The sequence below is a fragment of the Oreochromis aureus genome, linkage group 11, assembly GCF_013358895.1.
Source record: "Oreochromis aureus strain Israel breed Guangdong linkage group 11, ZZ_aureus, whole genome shotgun sequence".
NCBI lineage: Eukaryota > Metazoa > Chordata > Actinopteri > Cichliformes > Cichlidae > Oreochromis > Oreochromis aureus.
Window position 1 is genome coordinate 10,199,539 of NC_052952.1, and position 17,763 is coordinate 10,217,301.

The window sequence follows — 17,763 nt, forward strand, 5'->3', positions numbered from 1 at the left end:
TACACGCTTTGAGATTCTCTCTTATTTGTAGATAAACAGCAAGTTCTGGGAGCGTTTTCTGTAGCACAAAAACACCCTGAGATATCCATTAAAAAGTATGGTGCATTGTCTTGATGTGGCGTATTATTTCAGATTATACCTAAATGAAACAGCAGCACTGTTTCTACAATGCCTGTGTATTCATGGTCTATGCAAATGGTTGGCATTCATTCAAAGGTTTGATCCTTAGGCATTCTTAGTAGGTAGTAGTGAAGCATTTACTAAAGAGTATGCTTTGTTCTGACCCAAGGCAGGGGTCAGCTGTAGGGTATTAAAGGCCTCGAGGCAATCACTGAGCAGAACTTGATACCATTATTTTCAAAACTACTGGGCTACCACTGCTGAAGTATGTACGGATGTGCATTTCACACACACACAGTTCATCATCAATACACACATGCACAATCAACACTGAGTGAGCCAATCAATAGTTTGCAATTCTGAGTTTATTAACAGCCACCATTCATGGCGAGCCTTGTTTTACGTCTTAGCTCCAGCACATCACAGGGCTAATATAATCAAGAGTGTTCCAGCTTGTACTTAGATTACAGACCAGTGTGTGTTCTCCACAGTGTCTATTTTTCACTGATGACTTTTTCACCTCTTTTTGCAACCATCTCAGGGAGTTCAGGCAAAGACAAATAAGAGAAGATAAATTGGAGAGAAAGAGCAGAAACCGAGGGAGGGAGAAACCATGATAGACCCACAGGAAGAAAGAGAAAGGTTATGATAGAGAAGAGAGACAACAGAAGAGAGAGGGCAGAAAGTTAAAGATAGGGAGAGAAAGGTGTGTGTAGGGTGTGATGGATGAAGCTGAAACAGATGAGGAGAGGAGGGAGGTAAGTACGTTCTCCACCAGCTACCTCACTGTCAGACACTCAGCTGTGCAGCACGAGTAGGTGGCTAGTGAGAGGTGTGTGTGTGTTCTGCATAGCATGTGTGTGTATGCCACATGTACCGTGAGTCTGGGGACCAGTGGGGGGTTGACAGATTATCTGTCGACAAGCAAGCTGGAGGGTTCCCTCTCTCTTTCTCACTGCTCATTTTCCTGAGTTACTCACAGGCTCTGTTTTCTGCAGCACTCAAGGTCACTGCAACACAGTGAAAGTTTGGAAGGCACACGATACCAAGAGCTCAGTGGTGAGTCAGCACTTTTCCACTCCTCTGCTTATTTTAAATTGCCAGATTGGCACAAGAGCAAGTTTAAAAGCTGTTAATTATCAAATTGTATCTCCATTGCATGACACTGCTGGTGGCATTATGGGTAAAAACTACTCTTTGTTAATAAAATGTCAAATCTGCTGTTGCAACACAGCGTTACAGATGTTTTGGCCATGTTATTTCATGCTCTTTTGTTCACATCCAGTTTTTACACAAACTGCCTCTAATTCAAGAAGGATTTCTGCTTTCAATAAAAATAAATCTGTGTCGTTCTGTCACAAATTATAGTTTTACTATCCGCACTTACAATAAGTGTTTAGTCATAATTTGAGTCTCTCTTAGCTTTCCTCTCTGCATTTTAGAAAGCTTTTATATTGAGAAAATGGGCTGGCAGAAAACAGATCTGATTTTACAGATCGCTTTATCACCATTAATGAGAATCAACCAACAAATTCACAAAACTAGTCTGTGAGTAGGCATGCAGCCACAAACAAAGCTTGAAACCCCATTCACCTGGACATTTCAACTTCCATTTGTGTCTGCTCAACAAACGGAGCGGTTACAGCATATTGGACTTGAGCTGATCCCAGGCCTGCCTCTAGCTCAGCTTGGCAGGATAACAGATAAAAGCCACAATGTCAGCTCCAATAACAGCACAGAATCAAAGGCAAAAAAAGACAAGATTTACATGTTGGACATTTAACATTTAAGCCATCATTCTCAAATTAGTTGCGGTCTTGTTGCACAATGACCTTAAGTCCTTGCTAGAGAAGACCATAATGTCTAAATTACGCTGTAAATGTTGTTGGTGTTCCAAAACATTAAAACCACATCCCCCACAAGTCTTTGGCTTATTAAGAAAGTAATGGTATCTCCTTCCACAACTAGGCATTGCTCATTTTACCATCACTAACTGAAAGAAAGCCAGATATGCACTGGAATAGCTGCAGCCTTTTCCTTCTTTGTGCTAGAAACCAAACCAAAGAGCACAGCTGAACATGACAAAACTTACAAACACATTGTTCTTTAGGTTACCAAATAATGAATAAAGTCAGAGATGTAAGGGTGTTTTCACTCCTGTGCTGTTTACTCCATTTAGCCAAAGTTGTTCAATTGCAGGTGTAAACATGGTAACTGCACTAGGGTGAGCCCCCCCCCCCAAAACCCCAAGCTCCTTTAGAGGAGGTCGCCTGAATCTGGTTTGTTTATGGTGAGAACATGAAGCAACATCAATCCTACCCAAGAACCAGGCATAAGCTGCAGGTGTGAGCTAAATGCCTTTACCTAGTCAGGTATGCTTTGTGTACTTCCCAGCATCCCAGAATACAAACTGTGACAACTAGCTGTAACATGAACGTTATTCACTAGTCCAGAACATGGCTCCTTCTTCATGCATTTATTTTTGTTGCTCCTGCTCCAGACAGTTTTGGTTTGCTTGGAGTTCACTTGGGGTTTTCTCTGTGTCAATGGAAACCAAACCACAGGAAAAAGCAAAAAATTACTGATTCAGACCCGAGTAAACAAACTATAGTTATGAAAACACCCAAAATGATGCATCTAGAACCTAACAAACACCTCATCTAAAGCTTAGGCTGGAATAATTCTGGGTTGTGCACTGTTATAGTCAGTCATGAAAGGTCATAAATTATTCACTGATGCTAATGTTACATTTGGTAGCCTTTACATTACAGTAACTTTGTGAAAAAAAAGCAGCAGAAAGCACATGCTTAAATGAAGGCGTCCTACTTCCTCAGTGATATAGATCTGGACATTAATATCTGATGCACACAAATACATGAAACATTAAAGTACTTATTTTAATGGACTGCTAAACTGAACTAAAGGAAAGTCACATTAATAACAGCCAAAAACAAAAATGACATCTCCAATGACACATTCCCATGACTCCCTTTCTCCTTTACTTCTCCTTGGCTTTTATACTTCACACACACACACACACACACACACACACACACACACTCTTCCTCTGCCTCCCTCTGTTTCACTGTCTCTCTCTGTCTATGTACTCCAGCCAACCACTGTGGGTTTTCTGGGATTCCTGTGGCTGAGTCATCTTCCACTCCGTATCATCCATAATATCATCTTCCCAAAAGTCTCCCCAGTGCTGGATGCAACTGGCCAAACATGAAAGGAGTTTGTGCATGTGCATGTGCATGTATGCGTTTGTGAGTGAGGGGAGGGAGGGCGTCAGGGAAAGAGAGACCCTCTTCTCATCCAGCCGTTACTGAATCCGGGAACAGCCAAAATAGCATCAAATGACCCTCACCCAACCCTCCACTAACCCTCCAGACCAATTTCCCAGCCGGAAAGCCAACAGCACTCACACATGCTCCAACTCCATCCGAATTCTTTGTATTCCAACTAATGTGTAATCCATCCATTCATTTGCTACAGCTTTAGCTATAGCAGACACTTTTCAACATTAGCCTCCCTTTGCAGTCCTAAGAAAAAAAAAGAAAAAGAAAAAAGAAAAAACACCCAATTCTCTGCCCACAAACCTCAATTCATGGACCTTAAACCAGCTCCAGAGTTATGCTTCACCACAGTTTCCACATCACAGAAACACAAGCCTCTTCCTTAACCATGTAGGCGACCTAATTCTTAGTGTCTCCCTTAGACAAAATCCCTTAGTAAAAACATTGACTTAGCATTATAGTAATTTATCCTGTTCAGTATTTGAAGTGATTAAGTAAATGTCCATTTGGCATATTTATTGCCATTTTTAAAAACACTGTACAGCTACAAAATTAAGATCCCCTTGTCTTTCCAACAGCGTTTGTCCCAGCCTTAACCCCAGTTTCTCAAAATTCACCACACCCTTCCCCCTATCCAGGCTACCCCGATACACTCCATCCTCTCATCACCTAATGCCGAACTCTCAAATCCAGTCCCCCATAAATTCTTAGCTCTCCAAATTTCCCAGCCCAACACCCTTACCCCTCACCTCACCTCACAATCCTAGTTCATAACCCCAAGCCAAGTTCCCCATTACCCCACCCCAGAGATTGCATATAAGATCCTAAATCCCAGTCTCTGTAGCCTCTTATTCCCAGCCAAGACCACAGATGTTTCAGCCGGCCACTCTCACAGTTTGGGGTACGAAGGCCAAACTTTTGACAGGGTGGTTTCTTTAAAAAGGCAGACTAAGGCTGCCAGACAAAACTACATGTGAAAGCTTACTTTAAAGCTTAGCTCACAAATGGCTATACATGATGAACTGTATAAATAAATACACCAGACAGATGTATATGGTAAAAATTGAATACCTTAGCATGAGAACTGCCACACATGAAGTCAGCACACCAGAAACTATGAAGAAGCATCAGGAAGCCAGGCAAATTAAGATTATTAGTCAGAGGAGAAAAAAAAAAAATCTTAGCTGTAACTGGCCCGTTTGTGATCCAAACTGCTATCCACACTGCCAGCACACGAACCTGCCAGCCAGTGGAAAAGGCCAGAGGCTCATTAAAAACAACAGGTCCTCCTCTTCTTTTTTCCGTGGAACCTGTCACCGCATTCCTTTTTCTATGACTTGGCTCCTGACTCATGGAGAGGTCAGGTTATAGGAAGTTAGTCATAATAGCGCAGACAGAGGACTTCAGATGGCCTAACCATAGCTCAGTCTCAACGCAGCTGCAGACTATTTAGCACTACTTAATCGCAAACAAAAGAGAATTACCACAGGCTCGCTAAAAGGAATTCAGTTTTATTCAAGAACCCATGTGTTGAAGGCTTCATGAGCACTTCAGACCCATGTTTTCCTGAGGTGCTAAAGGGAAAAGAAAGGGTCAAATAGGGGGTTCAGTGGGTGTATTGGTCTCAAACCATTCAGCTGGGTGGGAAATTTTGCCCAGTTCAGTATAGAATAACAGCCAAAAGATCAGTCATATGTCAAACTTGCACTTTTAACATAAAAACTAGAGCACCAAATTCCATCAGAGGAAGTGCAGCAGTTTGTCCATCAGTTATTCCATACTGACAACATTTACCTTGAAAAGTCAGACATTTATTTATACAGCTAATCCTAGTGAGACTGTTCTAATTGTATTAAATGTAAAACTCAAAATCTGCATTGAGTTTAAAGTTGCAAAATTTGCCAAATTCAAGGACTTTGTTTGTTGTGTGTGAGACGGTTTTCTTGGGGACCGTTGATATTATCAAGTTTGGAAATGTTGGATTTTAAGGTTGGAGAGATTATTGGAAACCTCTCGGCTGCATGTCTAGCTGGATTATTTGGAAAACCTAAGAACGTACCAGAACCTCCACAGGCAGGGTAAACAATGATTTGAAATCCCAAAGAGTATGAGTGCCAGTAAGTGACTCAGTGCGAGTGTGGTCCACAGAGCTCTTGCGCGAGAAGGAAAACAAACAACTAGTGATTTACAGTGATGCACCCATGTGTATAAGACAAAAAAAGTGTTGTAATCTACACCAACACATAATATAAAACACGTACAAGAACAATTTATGACTCAATATTAATCTTGTTACTTTTTTTTTTAGCTGTATATTGTCCTGTCATAAGTTCTAACATAGCTCTAAGAGCACAGAGAGAAAATTAAATCAGTGTATCAACACAAACTATGCCAATTAAATTTTGATCTCTGTATCTGGATCTCTGTATGTGGTAAATAAATGAATTACAGATGTTGCTGAATGCATGTTTTGTCCCTGTAAGAACTAAGCAACACTGGCTATAGTATATCTAAGCAACCTCAAAAGCCAAACATTAGTGGGATCAGTTTAAAAAAAAGAAATCAAATACAGTATTAACTTTTAAAAAATGTTTTACTTTACATTTTTTTTAGTTTTATAAATGACAAGTTGCTGCTTTTAGACGAAAGCTGACTGCGAAGAAGCAGGGAAGAATAAGAGGCATAGAGAACAAGGGAGAGCCCTGCTGAGAAGAAAGAGATATGGAGTAAATGTGAATGTGAGAGGGAGGAGAAGTGAGGAGAAATGAAATCAATAATGAACGGCTCCATAACAGGAACTTAATCAGAACAGCAGGTCCCTATATTGCTCCTGACTAGCACACGCATCACCGCCGTCGATTCAATTTACTCCCCAAACCCTGAAAAAATAAATAAAACATGGAAAATAAATTGAGACGCTCATTCAAATTCATTAGAACTCGTCCCTGTGTGCCTACAGTACATAATATTCCTTGAAGAAGCAGAAGAAGTAAAATGGAAGAAATGAAAATATGCCAACAGCTCGGTATTGGTTTCTAGGTGAGAATGAAAGTGAGGGTACAAAGTCACAACAGCCTCCTCAAACACCACCGCCTTATTCTTCCTCTTGTACCCACACATTATTACTGTATATAAATACACATACTGTATTTACACACAATAATAAGATATGAGTGCACACACTGGGATTAAGTACACAAATTTGCAGACTAATATCAATGCTTACGCCTACATTTAACTGTGCAAACAATTTGGGTGCTGAAGTTGATTTGAAAAATGTACAGTTTCTTGCTACTTGGCAGGAAGGTTACTGCAAACATATTGGAACCATACTGGAGTGTCGTCTGTCTCTAGTAATCCCAGACAGACTCAGTGATGTTAAGATCAGGACTACAGGTATATGGGGGCCGTGCCCATCTGTTGCATGGTGCAAAAACTGATGTATCCACAATGACTTGCAACCTTTTCTCTGTTCAACTGTAACATCTTTTAGAGAACAAACATACTAGAGCAGACAGCGTAAGACTATTCAGCCAGTGTCTTTAAACACCATCTATGACAACTTAGAATTTCTATTTTTTTTTATAAACACAATGAAACTAACAATGCTGTAGTTAAAATATGCGCAATGTTTCTGAAACTCAAACCTAAGAGCGTTTAGACCAAACCAACAATGCTGAAAGATTGATTTAAAAACTGTGTTGCACAAAGCCAATGCAATTTTAATTTTTTTTAAGTCCAACCTGAATGACAAAGTGCTTTGTAGAACCATGTGCATACAATTTAAGCTCCTGTAATTTCTTATCAATAATGGAGCAGTCACAGCAGATGGAAGTGCATATTTGATCTGGCAGATTTTTAACAGCAGATGCAATTCCTTTATGCAACCCTCTCAGAGATTTGTGGCTCTTCCGCGTCTCAATCCAAGAATCTTTTCAGTATTACACATGTATGTTAACCACTATACTATAGAACCAATACGAAGACAATTTAATATCTTTAAATAACTAATCTGGTGATTAATCCCCCCCCAAAAAAAGAACATCTGTAGTGAGCGGCTGGATTTATACAAAATGAAATGCGTGGTAATGGACAGATGCAAAGTTATTGATGGTTACACCCTCGGGCAATAAAGAGGATATATGTTGTATCACAAGAGGGCTGATCAATTTGCTCCATTACGTCATCTACAAAAAGCATTTTGTAGAGGCGATGGCAGCACCCTACAATGGTGTCAAGATAGTTTTCTTGGCAAATTTTGGGCCATTTTGGTTTGGTACTTGAGTGCTGCTCAATGTACAGCTGGCCTGCTTAGGGAAGGATAACATGTCAGAAAGCTCAAATCATCTCCAACTGATTTCTTGAACATGAATTCACAATACTCAAATGATCTCCACTGTGGCCAAATCTGAATTTAATAGGCACCTTTGGGATGTGGTGGAACAGAAGAGTCACACCACAAATGTGCAGCTGGCAAATCTGCATCAACTATGTGATGCCAATCATGTCAATATGGACCAAAATCAAGGTGAAATGTTTTCAGCAGCTTGTTTAATCTGTGCCATGAAGAACTCAGGCAGTTCTGAATACAAAAGTGGTTTCAACTTGCAATGTGGCTTTGAGGAGTATATTCAAAGTTGATTCTGTTCATCAACTGTGTTTAGTGGGAGAAGCGTTGTCACTCATCAAGTGACTTCTTCAGTCTCAGCTGACTACTAGTTTCCCCAAATCAAATAAACAGTACATTTGCATAATGACTGAAACCAGCCCACTGAAGGAACAATGGGCTGGGAGGTCAGTTCTTAATCATAATTATGCAAATTCTCATGACCATTGATCAACAATCACTGACCAAAACCCACTGACCAAAGACCACTGATCAATGGCCATGAGTACCATTCATGATGATGGTCATGAGAATTTGCATAATTATGATTAAGGAACTGACCTCCCAGCCCATTGTTCCTTCAGTGGGCTTTTTCAGTCATTATGCAAATGTACTGTTTATAAGATTTGGGAAACCTGTAGTCAGCTGAGACTGAAGAAGTCACTTGGATGAGTGACTTAAACGTTTCTCCCACTCAAACGCCACGTCAAGATGAACAGAATCAACTTAAAAGATTTACTTTCCTGGATGATTGAGAATGCATCAAGATGTTTGGAGTGTACACTGCCTAGCACAAGGGAAAAAAAAAAAAAACCACACACCCGGGTAACAGCGCTGTACAGTGCAACACATGCGATGAAAAACAAATCAAAACTGTGAGATCAATTATTTTGCATACATAGGACTCATGCGACAGCTTTGCAAGCCATTTAATACAACAGTGAGTGGGAAAAGGACTTTCTGTGGCTGATTTACGATGCTAAGGCACAACTTTTATATTGTCATACTGCTCAGAAGCAGCGAAAAAGAGTAAATCAGACAATATTTACGTCATGAGACAAGTTATTAAGAAAATTAAAATGGCAAAAACAAAACCCACACAGGCATGTTCCATGATGACAAAACCAGGATTCATCAGGCTTAAACTATGAAGACAATGAGACATTATCACACATGGACTGGCCACCATAGAGTTCAGCCCTCAACTCTACTGACGACATTTGGGATACACTGGAGGAGAAAGCTACCCTATCAATGTAAGAAAAAATAATATTGCAATTTTAGATGGAAATAAATGTTCTGCCATTACATAAGCTTATTAAAACATGATCAAAGCTTAAGCTATTTGGCTGGGCAGTCTATATCCAAATTAAGAATGAACCACTGAAGAGAGAACTCAACTCAAGAGCTACTTTTGTACTCATTTGATTCAAGTTCTTTTACTACTTTTTCAAAAACCTTTTAGCATTTATATAGCTTAGGAAGTTTTAACGTGATGGATAACAATCTAAAGATCTAATTGGGAAAAAAACAACAACAACAACAACAACAACAAAAAAAAACTCCCACAAAACAGAGTCATAAGAAAAAAGGGGACAAAAAAAACAGTGAAATCCAAAGTTGTGTAAAAGTGCAAACCACTGTCGGGATGATGGAAGGAGGCAGGCTTTGGGTGGTCAGCCAGGCATGGGGGTTCTAATCTGATTGATGTTTTAATAGTTGGATGTGCTCCCTCAACCAACGCATTTCTTCCCCCACGTACACAGAACTCTTATTTTGTGCTCACTTTTTTCCCCACTCAGTCTTTTACAAACACCCATCTCTGTCCCTCACACCAATGCCATAACTCACTCTCACCCTTTTCTCCTCCTCCCTTCTTCTCTCCATCACTACCTTAGTCCCAGTCTTCCAGACAGCTTCATAATGGCTGGCACCTCCTCAACACTGGCTCTAATTGAAAGATGAACGAGTTTATTTGGGATTAATCCATCACTCTGTCACCTGAGGAGAGAAAGAAAGACCTAGAAGGAGAGGAGGAGAGAGACCCACGTTGCGGGAACTCATGATCTAAACAACATTTTAAATCTCATATCGCACCACAAAGTCTTAATGACCTTGTTTCACTATAAAGATACATATATATTGTGCTTGTATTCCTAAATTGGACAAGGTTTGAAGCTGTAATAAAATAGGAAAACGCTATACACACACGTTTGTGACACGAACAAGTACTGAGAGACAGAAGGGCTGATGGGACGTAAGAAAACTGACAGAGGACCTCTCTCCTGACAGAAGAGACAAAAAGTAGCATCAATATGATCAAATAACTGGCAACTACACTGTAATTGTACCATAGACACAAATAGGCAAACTTGCTACCTTTTAATGATGCATTTTAAAATACTACAAAAGTAAAATGGGACAGGTGAAGAGTTAACTCTGAATAAAAAAGCAGCTGTGCGCATGGGTATTAAGACACCTCAGGCAAATACAACAAACCTTTTTTGCTGTTTGCCTCAGCCAAACTGTGTTCTTGTGTTTAATACTAGTGGCTCCAATGGGAGCATAACTCTGAACCCTGACAGAGGCAGGGGTATTCCTCAACTACTTACTTATAAACAAAGTGCTCCTTCATGCCGAGGGAACCACAGAATCTGCCTACTGTGCACACTTGCTGCATCATTACAACAAAAGCCGATGCAGGTAATCGTTTACACAATGCTGTAAGTCGGTACTGAGCGGGCATATTGCAGCAATTTGTGTCTCAGATGGCACGAGATATTCTTTGCATGCCTTGCAGATATTCTGCCCTTATGGGATTTGAGGGGAAAATAAAATTTTAATTACTTAGCAGATCATTTCCAAAAAAGGTAAATTATAAGGAGGCTGCTTTCAGTCAGCATGGGAGGCTGAAAACTACTCATCTGACATCAAGTCCAGTTCCTCTGTTCACCAAAGGCTCCCAGATCACCCCACATACTGCCATCAGCTATTACAGTACATAAGCTACTGTGTAAATGAATTAGGCTAGAAACTGCACTACCTACTTTTGTTTTGACGAGCTGGATGAATGTGTGCTATCCACGAAAGCATCCAAATTTTTTTTTTTTTTGGGGGGTCTCTTGATAAATTGTCATCACAAATGGCAAAGTCAAGCTTGAATGATTTTGTAACAGCAAGTCTGAACTTATTTTTGTCAATTTCCAGCCTCATCAAAAAGACAGGTATTACACTGCTTCACTGCAAGACTAAGGAGACTAACATGGCTTGAAGTGGTTCCCTATTTTTCTTCAGGCGTATCTCATAAACAAACATTCTCCAATTGTCATGTGACCATAAAAGGCCCCCTGACACTGGGTGAGTCATTTAGAGCTGAAAATAGGGGTCAATTCAAGTACTTTATATCCTGCTGAAAATTGTCTCAGTGACCATCTTTGTTACTCTCTGTTGATGTCCCTGTGCCTGGAGCCAATTCTCATGTGTAATGTGACCTGCTGAATGCAGTTTGTGTCACATGGATGGACTGAATTTCATTTTTACAGCCCAGCAGGCCATCTGAGAAGACCGAACACACCCTAGGTTAATAGCCATACAGCATGTCAAAAAGGGAGAGAAAAAACAAGACTGGAGGATTTCTTTTTGTTCTTGTACAACAAAAAATAAAGTTTACAATTTGGCGGTTACCAACAACCAGACAAACAGAATGGGGGCGCTGCAGCCCCAGCTAGGACCTGATTGTATCAGTGTGATAAAACATGTACAACTAGGTAGAAAATAATTAATCAATTAATATGCTCAACTTATCACACACACCCCATCAAAACACCTTCTGAAAGCATTAATGTATATCACAACACAGCACTTGTACAAGTGACAAGAAAAATGACACGTCCTTCTCTCTATTTTAACTGTTATCAAATCACCTTTTCATTCTGTGTCAAAGTGTGGTCACTTAAATGGCTTTAAACTCATGTTATACCAGGGTAGGATTATAAATTACTGAAGTCCAGATTTCCTCTTAATGCATCATATTTAAGGTACAACACCTGTGCTCCAATGACCTGTAGAAAAGGCTACACTTCTGAAAAGATTAGGTTCCGGAGTTGCAGCACAATCAATATCAGAAATTTTAAAGACGAGAAAGGACTTTTGTATAGCTTTGTGCTGTGGTTTGTTCAGATGAGACTTTGCAAGCCTCATGTAATGCTATGTTCTTTTTGGTAAGAAGAGGCTTTCTCTGGTTGCCACTTTAGCTCAGTGGGTGACGAGGCAACCATATGCCGTATGGCTGGAGAGCAGTAGGCTGGGTTCGAGTCCAAACCCGTGGCCCTTTGCTGCATGTCTTCCTCCCTCTCTACCCCCGCTTTCTTGTCTATCTTCACTGTCCCTATCCAATAAAGGCAAAAAAAAAAAAAAAGGCCAAAAAATAATTAGAAAAGGCTTTCTCCTGACAACTCCTTCAAACAAGCCGTATTTTGTTTCAGTCTTTTTCCAGTTGTAATGAAATAAAATTGAAATAAACATTTCAAAAGCTAACCAAAGTCTGCAGAGTTTGAGATGTAGCTCTTGTTTTTATATTTTATTTCTCTAATCATTGTATGGTCTGACCTTGGTGTCAATTTGCTGAGATATGTCCACTCTTGGGAAAACTGGCATTGTGTTAACTCACACCCGAATGCTCCACACCAGCAAATTCCCAAAACATCTGCTTTAATAGAGGTGATCACACTCGTTGATAATCAGTCAAGTGCATTTGATTAGCAGCACCTGATTGCTACCCTCTTAATTCTTATGGAAGTAGTAAAGCTGTGAAAATGCTCTTTTTCACATGCCTGTACACAAAAGATTGATGTAACCACTATGCTAAGTCAGCATTTGGTTTGTGCTCTTTTGAAGTCTTGGGTTTTGCATTTTAGCCAACATGGTTTTAAGTTCTAAAGTTGTGACAAGTAAGGAGTGGATCTGACTAAGAATCAGAGGAACCCACACCCATACAGCAGTGACTTGTCAACCACAAGGTAGCCACGTCCTAAAGCATATTCTGCTGCATCATCAAGTTTACTGTAAATGGGAACAAAACTTTCAAAATACACATCATGACGTTGTGGAAAAAAAAAAAAAGACTGTGAGAAACTGACTTCTTTTCTCTTCTTTGCATTGCTTCCATTGTTTTCAAATAAAGAACATGACGTCAGCATCACTCATTCTCTCAAGAGTTAACGGGTACCCATGAAAGGATGCTGCAAAGCAGAAATACAGCCTGTCAGCATGGCAAGTTCTAGTATGATTGTTTTGCTGTATAGATGTATAGATAAAGGTTTTGCACAGACTTGCCCACTTCCTAGAGGAGAGTTCAACATATGAAACTTTAAAAGAATGGCTCATATCAAACCAAGTCTGTTATCACTTTTAACTCATTTTAGTATGGTAAACTGTTCATATTTGTTTACTTTATGTACACTAACGTGGACTGTTCTTGTTGAATAAAGGAAAAAAAAGGTGAAAGGTCTCAGACAATGCAGCTCCCAAAGGAACTGCTGAAGTCAGTCCTCATGTACATTTAAAGGAAGCCATCAGTACAGATCCTCAGATTGTGACCAAAAAAAAAAAAAATCTCACATTTTCAAAAGTCAGAACATCAGCAACCAATTTTAAACGCAACACCGAGTTGGAGCATCTGGCTAGTGATTGATGATAAGAAGTAATCACTACCAAAGGATAAGATCATGCAAACAACTAACAGCTGTAGACATTCTTATAGAGCTGAATTACATTTGTAGGCTGGCCTGCTTTCAGTTGTTCTGGTTCATGCAACATTGTTTAAATGCTAAAAGACAAAAACACTTAAAGTCCTCTGTCTGTGAAGCAAGGGTTTACATGGAACAATAAAAATAATAATAATTTGAACTAGTCAGTCTTTGAAAATTTAGTTCACTGTTTTTCAACTAAGTGAACTGAACTTTAAGTGTTTGCCAAGTGTGAATTTAAATGGCCATAGAGGTGGTGATAATCCATTCTAAGTAAAGCATGGAAATGGGGCCACAGTACACAGGCATGTGCTCAGTGTTAACTACATGTCCAGGTGTGCCCCAAGAGTAATGGGTATCCTGCTGCTAATGGCTGAAATGACCATGTGTGTCTCCTCAAGAGCTATGGCTGCAGACAAAGTGGACAGCTAGTGGCGCTGCTCCCAAAAATTACTTTTTAGAGGTAGACAGTGAGATTCTTCAGTGCAGAAGCTTGAAGTCTACAACCTCAATCACTGCCCGCCTGTGTCAAGGAGGGCAAAAAAGCCACTATCCTAACACTGGCTGCTTCACTTCACAAAGATTTCACAAAACTATGCTTTTATCCCTGTTTCACCAAAGGAGGACAACCACGCATTCTTCTAGGGATGTTCTGGTGACTATTTCCTTAGTTGCGTAAATGAGAAGGATAAAATCAGGTTATGTAAGGAAAACTTTTAAACAGTCCAAAATAAGAACAATTTATAGTTAGAAAACAGTTATCCAAACAAATACTGCAGGAGAATTTAGGAGCCAAATGAAAATACACAGTCTTCATCATTTCAAACAACACTGCATGCACACACTGCTGCTGTCACGTTATTTTTTATTTTTTATTTTTAAAAACAACACTATCATAGTGTGTTGTTGTGTTGTAGTGCAGTTTGCACACTGAGTTATTCACTATAAGCGATATGGAAATGCCACAATGTGAATGCGGATACTGCGTTTTGATATCTCAATGTTACCATTTTAGCCTTCGCCATGTTTTATTAATTTATTTATTTTTTTGGAGCCAGAAATAATAATATTTAAATGAGAGTGTGAATTGCTAAGTTTAGCTAAGGCTATAGTGTTGTTAGCGAGCAGCACCTGCTACGCATGGTCGCATATATCGGCTAATTAGTGCAAAATAACAGCTACTAAAATACTAGAATTTCACTCACCAAAACCGAAGCACAAACTTCTTGGACAAGCTGTTGAAGATGACCAGCCATATTATTTTTCAGATAATTCCAAAACAATGCACCAAAGCTGCAGCAGCACCACAAAGGTAAGACACGGGTCCGCTTCAGTGACTTCAATCAGCCCAGGTGTGGCGGCAAACCTGTCTGTGAGAGAAGCCACGCCCCTAAAACCTTTATCGAACCTAAATGGATGAGTAACCAAAACAAGAAAATGTATACAGCATATAGAGGGGAGACTATTCATAGAGGCGAAAATTGTTTTGTACCAGCCTATAAACATTCTTTTTACTGCAGTTGAATTGAAAATTGAAAATTAGGACTAATCTAATGAATAATCTGGTAGGCTTAAACCCTGCTAAATAAAGCTTTCAAGAAATTAAAAAGTGATCATTTGGATGTATAGAAAACAATGAAAGCTGAAAAAAGAGGTTTGTGGAAAGTTTTTACTTGTAATAAAGTAAGTTTAGCTGTGTGCTCGTGTCGGGCACCATTTTTACCCAGGGCTTGTGCCACTGATGCTGCTGAAGTTGGATGAAGCATCTCTCAGAGCTCAGAGAGTTTCAGGATTCTAGTTGGCCTTATTGTTTTTTCACACTGTCACAAAAGACTAACCCTAACCCCCTAAGGCTGAGAACCTTGAATTTACTCAAATAGGGGATAAAATGCTGTATTAACAGATCTATTAATGTTTTGTAAATAGGTTTACACTACCTTAGGATGTATCCATTCAACCCTTACCCTGACTCTAAAATAACTAGGTAAGGCTTGTGGGGCTAAGTAAGAAGGCCAGTTTATTCTAGTAAAGCATGATCTCTGGATATCAATAAAAGGGATCTTATTTCAGATGTGCAGTGCTGGTCTTTGTTTAAGAATGTGATTACATTTTAAAAAGATAATGCAAAGCTTAATCGCTGTCAAGTATCCGATGGCTTCCAGATTGCATTTTGGAAATTCCTACTTTTGTTTCTTAAACCATACGATTACCTGCAATCAAACAAATCCTACTCAGACATGATTGGTCAGCAGAAACGTGGCCTACAAGCAGAAAACCAGAAAACCTACAGTACCAAAAATCTTTATCCCTGCCTAAAGCGAAAAACTATGCAAAATCTGTTCCCAGATGAAAAAGAAAACAGCAATCAAACCTGTTTATGTACAGGATTGTGTAAAGGTCTTGAGCCACCCCTCATTTCTGTATATTTTGCTTCTAAGGAGTTGGGCTTTTTAAAAATCATTTTGCGAACTAGTTTTGGATATTAGCTGTTTTTTCATTCGATTTTAGTTGAGTCCTTGAGGCTGATCATTTTCAGAGGAGTGTTCTCTTTCTTTGTTAAGCCACTTAACACTGACCTTTGAATCACACAGCCACCTTGGTTCACTACTTTAGTCCTGAAAAGTAATTTTAGATATTAACCTGTAGGCCTAACACTGACATACTGTACGGCTTCTTTCATTTCATTTCTTTATACTTTGCTTCCATTAAGCCAAACTTCCTTGAATTTTTTGTTTACTCAAGGGAAGTGTGTCTTTTTTTGTTGAATCTATGATAAATACCAAAGATAACAAATTTGATAGGAATAAAATAGCATTTTTGCACCATGGTATGTGATTTGGGTTTAAAAACATTTGACTACACTGCACAAGTGGAGGACAAAGAAAGAAGTGGCAGGCCTTCCTTCAAATGAATACCAACTTAAGATCGTCATTTGATGTGCATCGTATTCATAAACTGGATCATTCAATAATATGAGCTTTTTTGTTAAGCATTTCCTAACTCAACTTTCAAATAAATGTCAGAATAATAAATATAAAGCTGGCTTTTTTAAAATAAATGATACATAAATAGAGATGTTCTTGCTTTACAGTTCTTGAATTGCTTTTTTTCATGTGCTTTATAGAGATAGACTGAGATTACATTTTGGGAGTCAATGCTGATAACATATTTATTGTCCAATAATTGCCAGGATAAAGACTTTCCAGTATATCCTCGTAGCCATTTATCTGTGATGGGCCAGTCTTGGCTGATAATACTGGCTGACCCATAAATCAGTCTCACTCTGACCCACAACAACGGTGCGTGCATAGCCATAAAGAAGACCGTTTTGTCAAAACCTCAGCTAGTGTTTTGTTCTACGCTGATTGTGAATATTTCTATGCAAAACACAGAGTTTACCTTGTGCCTGTGCTAATGCCCTGTCTTTGTTGATGTCAAGTTGATAGTTCAAAGTCTTGGGGGCGTGCGTGCCCTTACCTTGTGCGTGAACATCTTTGCCTGTTTGTTTTGGCTGCAAGGTGTTTTTCTGAATTTTTTTACCTTTGAAAAAAAATCTGACTAACTAACACAAATTCATATTCATGGAGCATTGAGTTAGTATTCAGAAGTGGTTGATGTGAACTTTGCTGAACTCCATCCTATTGTGTATTCAGCAGCTCAACAGAAGAGCAAGTTGGAAATCTCTTGTGTCTCAGTTAAAGGCTTTATCTCATCCCTTGCCTAGCAACCAGTTATAAAACGCACACACCCAAACAGCAATGCAAGCATAAGCACACAAACTGAATCAGACATGCACCTGCAGCCTCTCACACACACAGACACACACACACACACACACACACACACACCATTCATGTGCATCCACTCCCCCAGATGTGTAATTGCATACTAAACATGCACGTACAACTGCATCCCCCTAACCCTTAGTATTTGATTAAGCTCTCAGGCTTGGACTTAATCAAATGTTGCTTTAATTGAATTAGCCAAACCAGTTGGATGTAAGGGTGTCTTCTCCACTTTGAGCATTTTTTCCAAAGAGATTGACAAAACCCACTAATGTAGCAGTAATAGAAATTATGTCTTTTTCTCAAGTATCACTTGAGCATCAACAGTACCTTGTAGCCAGGACCAGTGTGAACTTTGAAACCGAACTTTTCCCCAAGCTTCCCCAGAGCATTATCCATAAATCCTTTAGGCGTTCTTGTTCCTCATC

At 39.4% G+C, this 17,763-nt stretch overlaps 1 protein-coding gene across 6 annotated transcripts in view; it reads right to left on the bottom strand.

The window, feature by feature from the left end:
• The window catches only part of LOC116322626 (RNA-binding motif, single-stranded-interacting protein 3), a 163,549-nt gene extending 148,648 nt beyond the window's left edge, over positions 1 to 14,901 (bottom strand). For 4 of the 6 annotated variants that reach the window (XM_039619969.1, XM_039619967.1, XM_039619973.1 and 1 more), the window contains exon 1: positions 14,756 to 14,900. Coding sequence is in view for 2 of the 6 variants with exons in the window: in XM_039619971.1 (XP_039475905.1) it covers positions 14,756 to 14,806 (51 nt within the window). In the remaining 4 variants the exon portion in view is untranslated. Of the gene's footprint in view, positions 1 to 14,755 lie in introns of all 6 variants that reach the window. The other 2 variants (XM_039619971.1, XM_039619970.1) reach the window with 1 other exon arrangement.
• Between the last annotated feature and the right edge of the window lie 2,862 nt (positions 14,902 to 17,763).